Source organism: Manacus vitellinus, unplaced genomic scaffold, assembly GCF_001715985.3.
Source record: "Manacus vitellinus isolate BGI_N305 unplaced genomic scaffold, ASM171598v3 scaffold_3_pilon, whole genome shotgun sequence".
Classification (NCBI taxonomy): Eukaryota; Metazoa; Chordata; class Aves; order Passeriformes; family Pipridae; genus Manacus; species Manacus vitellinus.
This window is the reverse complement of record NW_021940535.1, coordinates 20666397-20682543: the sequence shown is the minus strand read 5'-3', so window position 1 is coordinate 20682543 and position 16147 is coordinate 20666397. Positions and strand designations below refer to the sequence as shown.

The 16147-nt window shown below is 40.9% G+C and overlaps 1 protein-coding gene across 1 annotated transcript in view; it reads right to left on the bottom strand.

Annotated features, from left to right (window-relative positions):
* The window catches only part of SCRN1 (secernin 1), a 37657-nt gene extending 22379 nt beyond the window's left edge, over positions 1–15278 (bottom strand). Inside the window, exons 1-2 of the mRNA XM_018075839.2 lie at positions 15232–15278; positions 4127–4286 (exon numbers count right to left, since the gene is read on the bottom strand). Of these exons, the coding sequence (XP_017931328.1) occupies positions 4127–4285 (159 nt within the window). The 5' untranslated portion in view covers position 4286; positions 15232–15278. The remainder of the gene's footprint in view (positions 1–4126; positions 4287–15231) is intronic.
* Positions 15279–16147: the final 869 nt, after the last annotated feature.

Here is a 16147-nt window from a genome sequence, read left to right as displayed (position 1 = left end):
CCTCATAGGCACAAACACTGCTGTGCTTCATCAAGGTTTCCTGCCAGTCAGCACTTACCCGTGGAAGTATCACTGGGGGTGGAGGTGCCTGGGTTCCAGTTCACATGTGCAGCAACATGACTGTAAGTTTGGCACTGCTAGTATAACTTGGAGGCTCCCTAAAGAGCAAATTCTCAGTAAATTCGGCTGCTGTTTGGCTTCTGTTACCAGATTCTGAACACCTTACCCCATGATATAATGCAGATACACCCAGAACTAGACTGCAGCACTGGCATGATGCCTGGTGATTATGTTACAAACACCAGAATTAAGATACCTCCAGGTAACACAAAGCCAACTTTAATACAGTCAAAGTCTGCTTTCCAAGCTTTATACCTGTCTTACAACACCAGAGATCCCTCAGTTACCTTCAGGTGAGTTTCTATGTGTGCAGTCCTCAGACCAATGTACAGCAAAAAATCTTACTGCTCCTCTGAAAACTCAGAGCAAGGGGACCTGGGATGGTATTGGTAAAAAAAAACCAACCAAACAACAAACAAACAAACAAACAAAAACAACGAGAGAAAACAAAAGAACTGAGTATGCCATGAACTTTTAGAGAACACAAAATTCCTCCCGCCTCACAAAGGGTTGGCTTTAAGCCCAGAAGACTGTTTAATACCAACATATTAGAAAAATTTTACACATTCCACGGTTTTACAGACTTTTTGTAGACTACCATATTTTCCCCCTTTCACTCCTCCATAAGAAGTTGCATACTGTTAAGATAAAAGAGCTTTTACAGCTCTGTAGTGAAGCAAGAAAGTATGACTATTTTCAAATCATGAATATAAAGTCAAGTTAGAAGAAAAACAGGTGGACCTAAAAGAAAAAAAAATCTACATGGAAAATTCATCTATTAAAAGGTCATCCAGCCAAGACTTCTTCCAAGAAAGAAAACCTCAGCAAGGAGAAGGTTACTAGAGAACAAGAGAAATCTAGTCAGTAAAGTCTACCCCAAAAATAAGACAGAGGGACTTGCATCTTAAAACTAATACAACACAAATTCTTACTAATGCATGATAAATTCTTAAAATCCACACCTGGGAAAAGAAAAAAGAGCGCACTCTTTCAAAAAAGGACATTATTTATGTTTAAGAGAACAATATTTCACCTGCACATACAAATTCACTAGACTGATCACCACAGCAAGGAAGAGGGCTGATCAGCATCTGCCACTGCAAAATTACAATGCAAGACAAGAACAAACTTTTGAGAAAGTTGACACACACATGCACAGAACAGACCTTCATGAAAGGCCTCATTGTTCGGGGTCTTGGGAACCTGCTGACATGGAGGGAAGGAATTATGCTGATGAGGTAGCTGCAGGGTTACTTGTCTGGTAGATTGAGCCACAAAGATCAAGCTGAAAATAACTTGCAGTATTCGCTGAATTCCCTTGCGGCCCTGCCACAAACTAGTTGATAGCTGTATAGCACAGCCCGCCTGGTTCCTTTATGGCAACAATCTCACTGAATTACTGTGCCATTTTTGGTTACATTGTGCATTACCACATTTGCAAATGTGAGCAGCACAGAGATAAATAGGATACAGACTTCCTGAGAGAGTCTTATAGAACAACCCGTATTGTCAACCACCTCTGAAGTGACAGTCAGACAAGTAATCAAAATTTGATACACACTGCAAAGAATAGAATATAATGAAAAGTAAGTCCACCATCACTGTCCAGTGAAGGTTAAGAAACCAATGCAAATCTATAGTATGGAATGGAGAGAAAAGCTGTTCATTTGGAAAAAATATGCTAGGATGGATGAGAGAAAAAATTTAACGAGAGGCCCAGGGGATTACTGACTTTGAAAAACCACAGCATTGAAATGGATCAACCATGTTTTTCCATTGGCAAAATATCATACATTTGGTTTCTCAGACCTGTTTAATTAGTTTTATAAAATGCAAGGGAAGAAAAGCTGCAGCAAAAAACCCCTCCACCCAATGATAACTGAACTGTTGGCAGTTTTCAGTGTTTTAATGAACAAAGTAATATTCCTCAATATGTCATATAGAAGCTCTGACACTCCTCTCCACGCTCCCTAACAGCTAATTACCTCTGACAATTTGCTTCAAAGGTGGATAGTGTTGCATGCCTGCTACTTAAAAAACATGAAGCAGCTGAATTCAAGCCATTCCTTAATGCTTTTCTTAACTTTTAGAGGTAGCACTCACTACCAGTAGACAAGGACTGTGCAAAGCTACCAGACAGCCTTTAAACCCAATAAAACAATTAAAATCAGTACTGTGTTTTAACCAGCTTATTCTACTCAAAGTATGCATGAGTAAAAAAAATACATTAACAATACCTAGTGCTGAGTGTGATGAACATGTAGTGATAAGCGATTGCTTGCACTACTCTCAGAGCAAATGATGATGTTTTTATTCTGTGTTGGGAGGAAACAGGAAGCATTTTGGTAAACATCTGGAGCCCGTATGTTTCTGTACACGATTGTACTTGCAAAACCTCAGGCTAGCTAATGAAGAATTGTGCATTAGCATAGAGACTAGCTGAGGCCAAAGTATCCATTAATTAGGACTTAAGCCACTACTTTAAAAAATAAATAAATAAATAAAAATTGGCCCACTCCAGTTCCTCATCTAAAAGTGTATCTACACCACACTGCAACAAACTTTACCTTCATTTAAAAAAACCCAATATTTCACTATTTAAGGAAAATGCTTGCAGATAGATACTGGTTCTACAAACTGTGGTGTGCTAGGAAAAGGAATTACACTCTGCGCTTCTAAAAAGTTGGCAAAAAAGTTGAGTTTCTGCCTGAATTCTCTCTTGGACATGGGAAGCAGATTTCTTTATATCCAAAATTAAGCCATTTAATAATCCATGAGTTGTACTAGATGTTGGTAGCAACAAGAATCAAGAGAACGTTAACTGTTAGAAAGAGGAGCACCATACCCTCTGAAGTTCGAAAGTCATCCCACTTGAAAAACAGAATTAAAACTGGCACTGGCCTTAGGATATCTTCTGGGGAAGCAGCAACTAGATCCATAAAGGACCTGTTCGGATGAGAGACACCAGCCTGGCACAGAACACCCCATGTCCTCAGCCTTCTGCACAGCCACAGAGACAGGAGGAAGCTTAATGCAGCACACATCACAGCTCCTGCTTTCCCAGTTGCCTGCCAAAGCAAGAACTTGTGGACTCTAGAAGCTCCTGACAGTGCAGATAAGGCTCTGTGTCCTCTGCTAAAATGACCGCCCACACAGATCCTTGTCTTTCCTTCTGGTGCCTTGGCCTCTTCATTCCACCTTCACACTTTTTACTCTTCCTGCCCTCTTGTTTCATTTGTTCCCTTGCTTCACTCTTCCACATCTGCTTATCCCTTCATTTCTCCTGTCATTAAAGTGAGGCTGCAGTAACAGACTATAATTAAAATTACTTCCAGCAGGGTCCCTTTCAACCTGCACCCAGCATCAGCATCCAGCTTCAGGACTCCACATCCAGCCTGGATTCAGAGAGAAGTCACAGCACTGAAAACTGACCATGATGCAGGTGCCTCAGCTGCAGAACATGTCATCAAAGCCAACTGCACAAGAGTTACGTTTGGCTTACAGACCTTATGCTTTTGTTTTCTCCTCTCACACTCCCTTATTAGAGTGCAAGCTCTTTGAGGCAGAGTTTTTCGGCTACCTGTTTAGCAGCATGTCTAGGGTAGCCAAATCCCATTACAGCTGTCAAACAACAACCATGAATGAGAATAATTCTTATGGTAAGTGACAAACTTTGAAAATTGGCTTCTAGATCCACTTAGCCAGGATATTTTTCCTTTAAAAGGAAAAAGCAATCAGTAGACTACTTGGGGCAGGAATCTGAGATTTGAACAATTTCTCCTGTCTGCTGGAGAAAGTACAGATCATAGATTTTTCTGCAATTAAACAAAAAAGTTACATTCTGAGTTTCATTTTCAGGACTTTTAAAAAATCTTGTCTCTTTTCTGTTCTAGAGGTTTGAGTGAAGTGAGCAAGGACTCCACAGTCCGACAAGAAAACAAGACAACATTCATTTCTTCCAAAAGAAGTTCTTTCTCACAGTTTGAATGCAACAATTCACCCTTACCTCAACTTTGCTTCCTGGCTCATGATCTGCGGCAGCAAAATAGACCACCTCCTGTACTTCATCCCTAGGCCGTGCAGAATTCTTTCCAAATACCACCAGCCCATCTTTAGAACATGGGGGGAAGGCTACAAAACAGTAACTTGGAGGAGCTGCAGCCATCCTGAAAAGGAAAGAAAGCATAAACAAACAACATTAGTGTTTTTTTAATTCATAATTGTATACACTGAAGAATCACTCAGTCTACTGCTACTAATTGTAACTGAGAAGGAATGCATTCACTCTATCTATCAGTTGATTGTCCAATGATAATGGAAGAACAGGTCAGCTCAAAGGAAGCTTATCTGAATTTAATTTAAAAAAATATAATAATTTTCATCATTTTTCACCCAAGTCTTTTGAAGGCATAAAGAATAGGAAGAAAGGCAAGATAACTGTACCTTAATGCGTCTACTTAGTCCCCACAGAAAGAAGATACTCTGCATCAGAGCTGTTCAGGAACATATGACCTAGATGTATTCTGCTGACTCAGGCAAGTGCAGAGACACAGAATAATTTTAAATAATTTACTTTCTCTGCTCCCATGCACTTCAATGTTTTAAAAAAGGAAAGAGAAAATATGTTTGAGGGATTCCTGAGAGAGGACAGTAACGTAACTGGAAACAGAAAAAAGATATAGCACAATTCAAAAACTGCCTGAAAATTAATCTGCTCAGATCAGAGAGACTGAAGCAGTAATTGCACTTTATTTTCTCTGTGGTTTGTCTGCATTGCTGTTCTTACTCAAAGCTAATTGATTGCAGTTTATTTGTTTATGCAGGTTAATGTGAAATGTTTATATGATAATTTTAAGTGTTTGCAATGACAACATATTAATAAAAAATGTAAACTGTTTCAGGACTATGACAATACTGTAGCTGGTCTTGTGTACATTGGCATATCTGACATTTTTTCCACCATTCAGGGAAACTTCTGGCACATATGCCTAAAAAGGAAAAGGTGAGGTGTTTATCATTTGTTAAAATAGCACTCAACACAGATGTCTGAAATTTCTTCATAGTTCTTATCACTGCAATAAAAACTCAGCCCCAAAACAAATAATTTTATTCCTCCACAATAACTTGAATAAGTAAAAATACTTGCACACATTCAGACTCCTTAGAAACTTCCCCCCAAAGCTGCTTTTTTACCATTAACTTGCACATGCTCCAAAGCATTCAAATCGAGGGTTTGGGGTTTTTTTCCAAAGCAGTGCCATTTGAGCACATACTTCTCACAGAATAGCAGGTTGCTGATATTAAACCAGAGAAAGAATGCCTTTTGGATAAAACCTATAATTCATAAAGTGGTAGTTGTTTGCCTGTAGACTATGAACACGTCACACAGATGCTCAATCTTGGAAAAAAAGGTCAAGAAGATAAACGTTAACAGTGTCCTCTACCAACACAAGGTGAGGTAATGAATTGTCTAGGGAACTCCCATCACCTTTCAATTTAGGTAAGATTATATACAAGAATAATCATCCAGCTGAGCTGAAAATGCATTAGGAAACAAACAAATTCCTTTTTACAAAGCAGAGTTTTGACTGGTAGGACAGGACAAGCTACTGGGAGCTGGAATGACTTCAGCTGATAAAATAGATCTGTCGGAGGACATCGACCTGCAGATGTGCATTGTGCCACTAGGCACATTATTGGTTCAAGAGGTCTTGCACACAGACATGATGGAAAGCCCCAGTTCAGCTGCCACGCATCACCTGCGAGTCATCAGAGCATTTCTGATTAAACTGAAATGCAATATGTAGAGTGTTGCCCAACCTTTGTCACTAATGAAACCATTTAGTATTTTACTATGAGTTATTCCAAGTATGTACATTTATTTTGCTGTGTTGGTGATGTCAATGTAACTGCTTTCCTGCACTCTAAGAGTCCACATCTACCTTCAAGTAAGTAATCATTTAGTGCTCCAAATTTGTCTTCTGATGCATTGCCAGACCAGTTGAAATCTTGAATAACTTGCAGACTTATTGTGGATCTCACTATTCAAACTTACTGTGGATCTCACTATTCAAAAGAAATATTTCCTTTATTCTAAACACAAGCTAAATGGATTTATTTGAAATATATGAGACAGTTGAAAGACATTAGACACCCAAGAGCCTAGAAAAAAAGGTTAAAATTATATACAGTACTCATTTTAATTAATGAATGCCCAAACATATTGGCAGATAGCCTTAAAAAGATGTGAAGAAATGTTTCAACATTGTGTGACTGAATGAATATGAAGGCAGATATTTACATACCTACAGTCTGAGTAGGTAGGGAAAAGAATTAAAAGCTTGTAGGAATCTAATGCTCTACAGAGTTCTGAAACCTTCCCTGAAAAAAAGAGACTCAATAGTACGTATTTGTGAGATTGTACTTTTTTTTTCCCCTTAAATATACCAACAGTTACTGAATCAAAAACAAATTGCCATTTTGGTAATGCTTTATAAGTATGAAAGTATGAGTAAGCTCCTCTGTAACTAGAGTTCAACACACAGTGTATTCTGTAAGTATGAGTAAGCTCCTCTATACATAGAGTCCCTTCAACACACAGTATATTTCATACAGGGGAGTATAGAACAGTTAAACACCAACTTGAATGTTACAACCTTATACTGAAAATGTGATTGTCGTAAGAGAAGTTGGCACTGGGATCTTACATTTCTAAAGAAGGAAGCCACCTAGCAGCCTACTACAGTTAAATCTACGCAGTTTGCTGGGTAGCACTTTTTCCTAGAACCTCATTTGGTTCATTTTAAATATGATAAAGATGGCCATTTCTCAGATACAACCACAACCTGTATTTGTTCAGAACACTTCTGTACTTCATCTTCCTCCATCACGTAACTAAAACAGACTGTTAGCAGCCACCTATCTAAGCAGGACATTTCTACTTGGTACTTCATTTTATGCTTTTCCTTTGTTCAACCTGAGGTTGTCCTCGTTCTCATTTTCAGACATTTGCCCTCTTACGAGGCACCATACTGACTCAATATCAAACAAACATTTTTCATCTGCAGAAGGAGCAGAACACTCCTCCTTCACAGTACCTCTGATAAATCAGCCTGACTTACAAATCCACCTACTGTTATAATTCCTACACTTTTTTCACAGAGTATTTGCTCCTCCAATGAAAGGCATTCCTGAAAACCTTAGAAAACACAGGGAATGACTGCAAACAGATCTCAAAGGACACCTTGTTGACCATTCACAAAGTTCTTTACCACAGAGCATCTTTGCATACAGGCCTGATTCTCCCAACAAACCATACCTGTAACCTGCATTCTGGTGTAGACAGAGGGAAACACACACCATGTCTTGATTGCAAACCATTGTACTCAGAGATGGGCCACTTGAAAGTTAAGAGAAACAGGCACCATACAGACCACTATAGGCTATATCCAAAATCATTCCATATATGAAAACCCTGGAAATAGACAAAGAGCTGTACATTATGCTATTCCACTACATAACTGCTGCAGTTTCAGGGAGTTAACAGGCATCCCGCTTGGTTGACCTAGAATCACTGCAGGCACAAAGGCTGAAAAAAGAGGTGTGAGCAACAGCCACAAGGTAATACACTCCACTTGCTATCCTTTTATTTGACAAAATATACTACAGCATCTGGTCATATTTTTTTCCAGAGTGCCCTGTGTTCTGACACTATGAAGAGGTTTTATTTGACAAGTTCCTTTATTAAGATCTTCTCTCATTGTGAGAAATCACATTTAACAACTGACAAGCCAAATTAATTTTATGAACATATCACCACTGTTGTCAATGGTAAAACAGCTGAGTTCATAGGTACTTTGATGCAGAAAGAAAGAAGTAACATTCACCGGGCAATCATAGAATCAAAAAGCTTGGAAAATACCTCCATGATCAGAGTCCGACCCTTGCATGAACACCACCACGTCAACTAAACTATTGCACTAAGTTCTGTGTCCAGTCATTTCTTGAACACTTCCAGGAATGGTGACTCCACCACCTCCCTGGGCAGTCTGTTTCAATGCTTAACCACCCTTTCAGTGATGAAATTCTTTCTGATATCCAATTTGAACCTCCCCCGGTGCAGCCTGACGCCATTTCCTCTTGTCCTATCACTGGTTGCCTGGGAAAAGAGGCCAACTCCCACCTTGCTATAACCTCCTTTCAGGTAGTTGTAGAGAGTAATCAGGTCTCCCCTGAGCCTCCTTTTCTCCAGGCTGAACACCTCCAGTTCCCTCAACTGCTTCTCATATGACTTACTCTCTAGACCCTCCACGAGCTTCATTGCCCTTCTCTGGACAAATGTCTGGCTCCAAACATCACAATGTGAAACAATGGGGATGACAATTATCAGGGCGTTATAAATGTCTGAACAACACTTTACTCCTAAAATAGGGTGAACATGGACGTGTTGTTGCCTAGCACCACCTCAGGAAAACTAACCCATACATTCTTGATAAAAATACAATACTAATCTTCAGGTTGAAAATATTAAGACATGAAAAATACTCTCTGTCACAGTATGAGGACCTTAAAATTGCTGACATGTATTAAGAAGGCTCATAACTTCTAATTAGAACAATTTTTACTGTTAGAGTCAAAATTTACCCACACTCAGACTTTTAGAGTGGTCAACAAGGAATAAAATTGTTATTGTTTAAGTCTGTACGTACAGGTTGTGACATAGTCTAATGAAAGTTTCACTTAGATGTCATTTTTTACTTATTTAAAAAAAGGAACAAACAAATAATGCTGTTATAGCAACACATATGGAGGAGGACAGACTGCAGTACTCTATCCTCCCCTCACGAACATGAGTGTCAGAGGCTGAAGCCATGCTCTTAGGAGAGTATAGACAGGCACAAAATAATTCAGTGTATTTTAGAGCCTTCCCCCCAATCCAGGAAAACTGAAATAGCTATGTATTCACAACAAAGCACTCTGAGCTTAGCATGAGAGTCCAAACTAAAGAAAGGAAGATTTTCTTATTAACGTACTCTAGACTTCTTGTGGTTTGGATATTCTTTCCAGAATAACACTGTGTACTTCTTCTCTGAAAGCTGTAATTTGCTACTGAAATAATCTTTTATAAAGTTCAAGGATCTGACTGCTACAATAAAATTCTGCTTCTCAGAAAAATAACTTTATCCTCCCATATCAAATAGATATCAACTCTTTTCAAGCCAATTAATTTTCCTTGTTTGCCAAAATACCCTGAAGACACTAAGCATGAAGTAATTACTAGTTTTACAAAGTTACAAATTATATGAAAACTGGCTTGCTGACAGTAGCTTTCACAGTTGCTGTCTTATCTATTGAGGAAAAAAATTACCAAAAATAAAGATACAGTATTATGAACTATTACAATCTCGAAGCTCTTCTAACAACTTATTGTTCAAACTTATTGTTCAATTCCAAAACTTATTTCTATAACAGTAAAACTGCTCCTGCTCTTTTCTCTCTTTTCTTTCAACTGAAAAACAAAACAATAGGTTTATAATGGAAGCGCAGCACTCACTAGAAAGCAGTGGGCGAGGAAAAGGATTAGTGTGAGACAAAAAGGTCAAAGGGTCTGTCTTGAAATTTCACTCATGTTTATTGAACTGAACCATTATTTGCTTTTAACACTTCTTTTAATTGCTGTTCACTTAATGCCCTGCAACTTTTTCTCAAGAAAAGCTAAAGATGTCCCTAGCACCACATAAAAACCCTTTGGCTTTAATGTAAGTTTTTGAAATGTTAATTAGTATTTATTGTTAATCTTAATTAAGATTTGCACCAAATGAAAAATTCTGAAGCAGCTATTCCTGTGCAGAGCTAGTCTTTTCCTAGCAACACACCATTTAAGATATTTTCAGTGATGGACATGTACAAACAGTTCTGCCCTTAACACACTATGCAGAAGTTTTGTTTTCTACATCAATATAGTCTCTTGCCCCAAAATTTAATAATATCCAGTCACTGTCATGTAGAACAATGTAATGTTACAATACCTGTAAAAGGTATTACATGAGAAGTCAGCTACCACCATTACAGTTCCTCTTCACAAGAAATCAAAGCAATGCTCAAGTAGATAGCAAGGATGAAAGCTTCAGTGAGACCAAGCAGTCAGCACTGACAACAAAGAAGCGTTCGTGTTGGGATGAGTAGCATTCAACTGTAAAATTTGCCTTGTATTGATTTGACTCAGAAGCTGGCAAAAATTCAGCTTAATCAAGCCAAACCTTCACCTAGGACCATAATTGCTTCGTTCATTAATCAGCACAGCAATGCTAGCAAGCCTTCCAGCATGGATGGAACCAGGAACAACACACCTTGCTTTCATTCACCTTAGTGAGGTTGCATAGATATATCACACAAACTCATCTTTCAAACATTTTCTTTGTTTGTCTTCAAGAGTTTTGCTGGCATAACCATTAAGCTTTCTGAAGCACAGACATAACCAAAGTATAGAGTGAAGTCTAAACCTCCCTTAACTCCCAGTTTGTCAAGCACGCCTGTGATTGTCCTAGATAACCTGTTGTTAATGCTGGTAATAATCAGCATTATGTTTTCAAGACAACACAGGTGTCCACAAAAACAAGGGTGGGAGGGTTAAGACTGAGGTTTCGTCTCAGACCTCCACAGTTGTTTGGTCAGAACACCAGTTTTATTGATCATATACCCTAACCTTTCCACCCTCACTTCTATAGTTTCTTCAAATTAAAGATGATCTTTAACAGATGTTTTAGGTACCAGAAATACAGAGGCTGCTAAACTCCTTTCCGCTAAGTTCTGAGTGCATTTTGGTTGATGACCACATTTTCTCTAACAAAATCTTACAAACGAGATTTGAGCTGCTTTTAAAGTCCAGAGAACACATTAAGCCTTTTACGAAGACATATAATGTGTTTCTGTGTATTAAAGGATGACTTTTCCTCACTTTTCCTTTTCCTGTTTTTATAAAACAGAACCCCAGCTGTGCTAACGCTGCTGAGCTATTTCAGTAATATTTAAAGATTTCAATAAAGCTGTTTTCCTAGTGACGAGAAAGGGTGACATAACCTGCAAGAAACATTTACAATAAAAAACTGAAAGGTAGCATCTGAACCAGGGTCCTCATATTTGGATCAAGGCTGTCTCATCATGAAAGGAAGAATATATTCTATAGGCCATGCATGATTTATTCTCAACTCTCCCATATTTTTAATGGGGTGGTAAAAGAAAGGTCAGTGACAATTGTGAAAACTTTGTTCAGGGCTAAGTTATCTGTTTTGAACCTCTCTTATAACTTTCAAATTAAGATGTCTCTTGTGCCTGAGACAAGCTTGTATTTTCCTTTACAAATCAAGCCTAGTGTCTTAGGCACATAAAAGACATGTGATCTCTGCACCCTGCAGAAAAGCAATGCTTCCAGAAACAGAAATGAAAAGCAAAATTCATTCAGCTGCAAGCACAGAACAAAGACAGCAAACTGAAAGACACAATAATAATACTGTTCCCATCTTAGGAAACACTGAAAGGTTATTTTTTTTTATTGACAATTTGGACAGTTCTAATGCATGACTTATCAGGAGAGAGAAAGGTTGCACGTATTAAGAGATTGTTTCTGAATATAAAGCACAAAACCATGCCAGATCCCTGTGTCCTTATGGTCTGGACATTTCATTATGAGACCTTAGTCAAATTGTTTGACTCTTTCCTTAATGTCAATGGATGATGACACCAACTTACCACTTAAAGGTGCCACATTCAACTTTGATATTCTTTGTCCCTCTAAGCTGTGCCTGAGAAGATATCCAAGAAGAGTTTATAAGCAGCTGAAATTCAGCGAGCCATGCTCAACTTTTTTCTTTTTTTTTTTTTTACATTAACTACATTGAAATTTTATCAATGATTTCCTCAAAATGGGCAGCATCTCAAACCTTCAATCAGAGATTTGGGATGGCCGTTTTCTCCAATAAATTTCTTTTATTTTTCAATTACAGGAAGTAGCAATTCCCTACATGGGCATAAAACCAAGTTGCACTTCAAACGTTTCCTAAGTTGTATGCTCCTTTTAGTCATTTACCTTAATAAATGCATAATAGGCCTGGAAGGAATAGAAAAAATTTCTCTTGCTGTATGTGGGAAAATAAGGAATACTCCTGGCAAGAGCAGCCAGATTGCTTAAAACTGTCTAAAACCAGATAGTAGCCACCAAACGAGCATGCTAAAACTCTTCAGCATTTAAAGTCCTAACAAATGGTAAGACTTCAGCAGTTACAAAAGTTTACAGTCCCTTGACCAACCATTTTAATTCTACAATACACCCTTGTCCAAGCTTTCAAAGTATGTATCTTTCAAAGTAAGACAGGATCTTATTTTTTGCCCCAAATAATCTGAATTATGCTAATGAAAACATAGTTCTATTTAAAAACAAATCAGGGTCAGTCATCCAGAAGACAACAGGTTTCAGATTCATTTCCATCACAGGCTGTGCATACAGGGAAAATTCATTATTTATACAGACTTTTCACTGAGTGGCTGTCAATGCTTTTAATTAAGTCTCCGAGCAGTCACAGAACTCTATCCCTTTTGTAGCTGATATTCCAGCCCACAGTCTAAGGTCATATTTGTAACACTCTCCATTTTGTAAAGCGGCAACTGTTTTCCTGCTTCTGCCACTGGGGCAGAGACCCCTGTTAGGAGCTGCTGGCATCTAAAGCATCTTTGTGCAGCACACAACTTCATAACGAGAAGTTGCTAACTGCTGCATAATACTTGGGCATGTAGCTTTCGCTTTTTGTAAAGAGGCAGCACAATCCCGTTTTGTGGTTCAGTCAGGTCTTGATCACTGCACAAGAGAGGCTGTCCACCTCCACACACAGCTGGCTAATGCACACTGACTGACAGTCATTTCAAATTAGCAACATTGTTATGTTAAAAAGGGGTAAAATAAAAAGCATCAAAGTAGCTTGTTGGAAGGTTCCCTTTAGTTTTAAATGCACCCTAAAACAACAGCAATGAGACTTTGCAAATGGGAGGATGTAACACAGCACAGTGTGTCAGAAACCAGCCATTTGGGTACAACACAGAGAAGCAGGTCTAGGTAACAATTCTGTTTCTCAATCTGCTGAATATACAGAAAGAGAAGGCCAATACATTACAGAGATAATGTCCATAATAAAGCAAGAAATTCTTACTGGAAGATCCTGGCATAAACTAGTACACTTTTCCACACTCAAGCCATGCAAAGCACCCATAGTTGGTGACTTCTGAAGGAGAGGATGAAGAGCCAAATTCAGCACCCTTTACCATACATACTGAACTCAGCAAGTGTAAATAAACTGAGCTTATGCCTTACTTTGCCAGGAAAAAAAGTTACAAATGTCTTCCAAAATGGGAAGTTGCCATAAAATCTCAAACTCTAAGCATCAGAAATACTTTCCTGGGGAACAAAAAACTGACTGATACTAATAAAGGATTTCCATCCACCACATTTACCTCAATATAACACCTGTCTTTTTAGACAGTCTGTGTAAGCTCTGGGACATAAGCTGCTTGGAAAAGTCCACAGCACTATGAATGGTTTAAGTTAACTTCAGTCTTGGTTTATCTCAAATCACTGGAAGTCCTGTGTTCACAGAGATCAACTTCCTAAATATATATGACTGACGATTTGTTTCAAGATTTCTTTTTGTTTGGTTGGAAAATTTGGAGTGCACGCTATGAACAAACCAGTGTGCTTGGAGGTGCCTTAAATCCCTAATTCTAAAGCAGCTTTGAGAGCAATAGCTGACACAGTAATAGCCTATAGCCAAATGAGTCAGTCACTTCTCACAAGTTCATGTATTTATTATCTTGTAAACTACTGAGTATATTTAGCATTAGACAGTTCACATCACGGAATTTACCAAGTGTATTGCAGCACAACGGCATCTCTGGGATTATTAAAGTTTCATATCTTACAGGCATGGATGGCTTTCAGAGGGTTAGATTTATGCATAAGTGCACTCATAGGATCAAGGCCCTAACAAAGCTGTCCTCTGTTTGAGATTTTGGTTTCAATATGATTTATTTCCTCTTTGCTTATCAGTACTGGAGAAAACAGGGGTTTATTTTTTTGGTTTTTTGCTTTTTAAGGTAGGTTAATTGCAGCCTCTAGAATTATTATAGCAGCATAAACAGAAATGCCAGTTTTGCAGGCTCTTGCAGGAAGATATGTCTGTCCATCAGCCCGCTTTAGTGACTGACACCATCACATACCTACCTGAGCATAACATTATGCTTAGAAAGGCACATAAAGGCATCTAGGTTTCAAGGTGACCATATGAAAAGGCACCTTCAAGAAAAAGAACGGGGGAACAACCCACGCCTGGCCCTTAAATTGCTGAAGGGAAGGCAGCAGCGAGTAGAGCGGGCAGCCAGGGAAAGACGAGAGATCGGAGAGCCTTGCTTCAGACCGGAATGCGAAGGACAGCCGGGGACGGTGTTTGCCAACACCAGCCCCAGTCACCGAGTCCTCCCCCTGCCGCGGACCCCCCACCCGCACGGCCGGGCCGGGGGAGGCGGCGGCGCAGCCCCGTTACGCGGTGCCCGCGGCCCCCGCCCAGGGGTGCAGGTGCGGGGAGGCGCCAGGGGACATCGCCGCTGGGGGACACCGCCTTGGGGACATCGCCGTTGGGGGACACCGCCTTGGGGACATCGCCGCTGGGGGACACCGCCTTGGGGACATCGCCGCTGGCGGATACCGCCGCCGCCCGCACATCGCCGCACCAACCACGGGAAACCGGCTCTGCGCCATCCTCTCACGCCATCCCGCCGCCCCTCTCTGCTCTTTCCGTCCCTGCCTTCCTCCCTGCCCACCGCCGCCGGCCCGGCGCTGGCGGGGCGAGCCCCGCAGAGAAGGTCGCTGCTCGCAGACCCTGCCACTTTCCCCCGCGCGAGCAGTAACACACCAGCCGGGGGCGCCGCTCCGAGGAGGAAAGTGACGGGGGAGATGCCGCCGAGATGCCGGGAGATGCCGCGGAGATGCCCGGGCTGATGCCGCGCAGATGCCGCGAGATGCGCGCAGATGCCGCCCTGCCCCGCGGCGTTCCCGCACCGCTCCCGTACCTGGGCGCCTCCCGCTCCTGCCGCTCCGCTCCCCGGCGGCGCCGGCCCCCGCCCCCTGCGCGCGCAGCCGAACCGCTCCGCGCAGAGTCCCGGCCGGGCGGCGGCGGAGGGAGCGGCCGTGTCCGTGCTGCGAACCCGAACCCCCGGGGAGTGCCCAAATAGGGTGGGGATTTTCCCTCGATGGAGATATTCAAGAACCGTCCGGATGCAATCCTGTGCAATATGCTCTAGGATGACCCCGCTTGAGCAGGGAGGTTGGACCAGATGACCCACTGTGGTCCCTTCCACCCTCACCCATCCTGTGATTCTGTGAGGAGGCATCCACGTTTCGCGGGTCGTCCCTCAGCCCGTCTCGGGGACCAAGAGCAAGCACGAATGCACCCTTCCCGTGGAAAAGAAGGGACTTTTTTATTCATATAATTGAATGGTTAACTTCTACTCCTCTGTCTCACGCAGAGGATAAGTCTAGAAAGTAAAGCAGGTGATTTAAAATACAGCTGCTACCTCATTAACCAGTCAAACCGCTGCATAGAAACTACACCAAACTTAGCAAAGCTGAAGGGATGACCTCATCAGGAGTAATTTCTTCACAGAAAGGGTTGTTAAGCACCGGAACAGGCTGCCCAGGGAGGTAGTGGAGTCACCATCCCTGTCATCATGGCTAGGCTTCGCGAACGAAGATTTGGGAAGGACTCTACCCACATTTGCTACAAGCACGCTGGTGGCTAAAGAAGCCAATGCGAGATAGACAAGATTGGTTGCAAAAGGCACAGCAGAAAGACTCCTTGGATGGTATTGGCGGGATACACTTCTTTCTGCGTTGTCTTTTCTCTTCAATGGTGATCCTACGTGCGTTCTCAAAGGAAGCAGCAGCGTTATAGATGGTGTGTCTCCAGACCTCCCAATTGGAGACCAG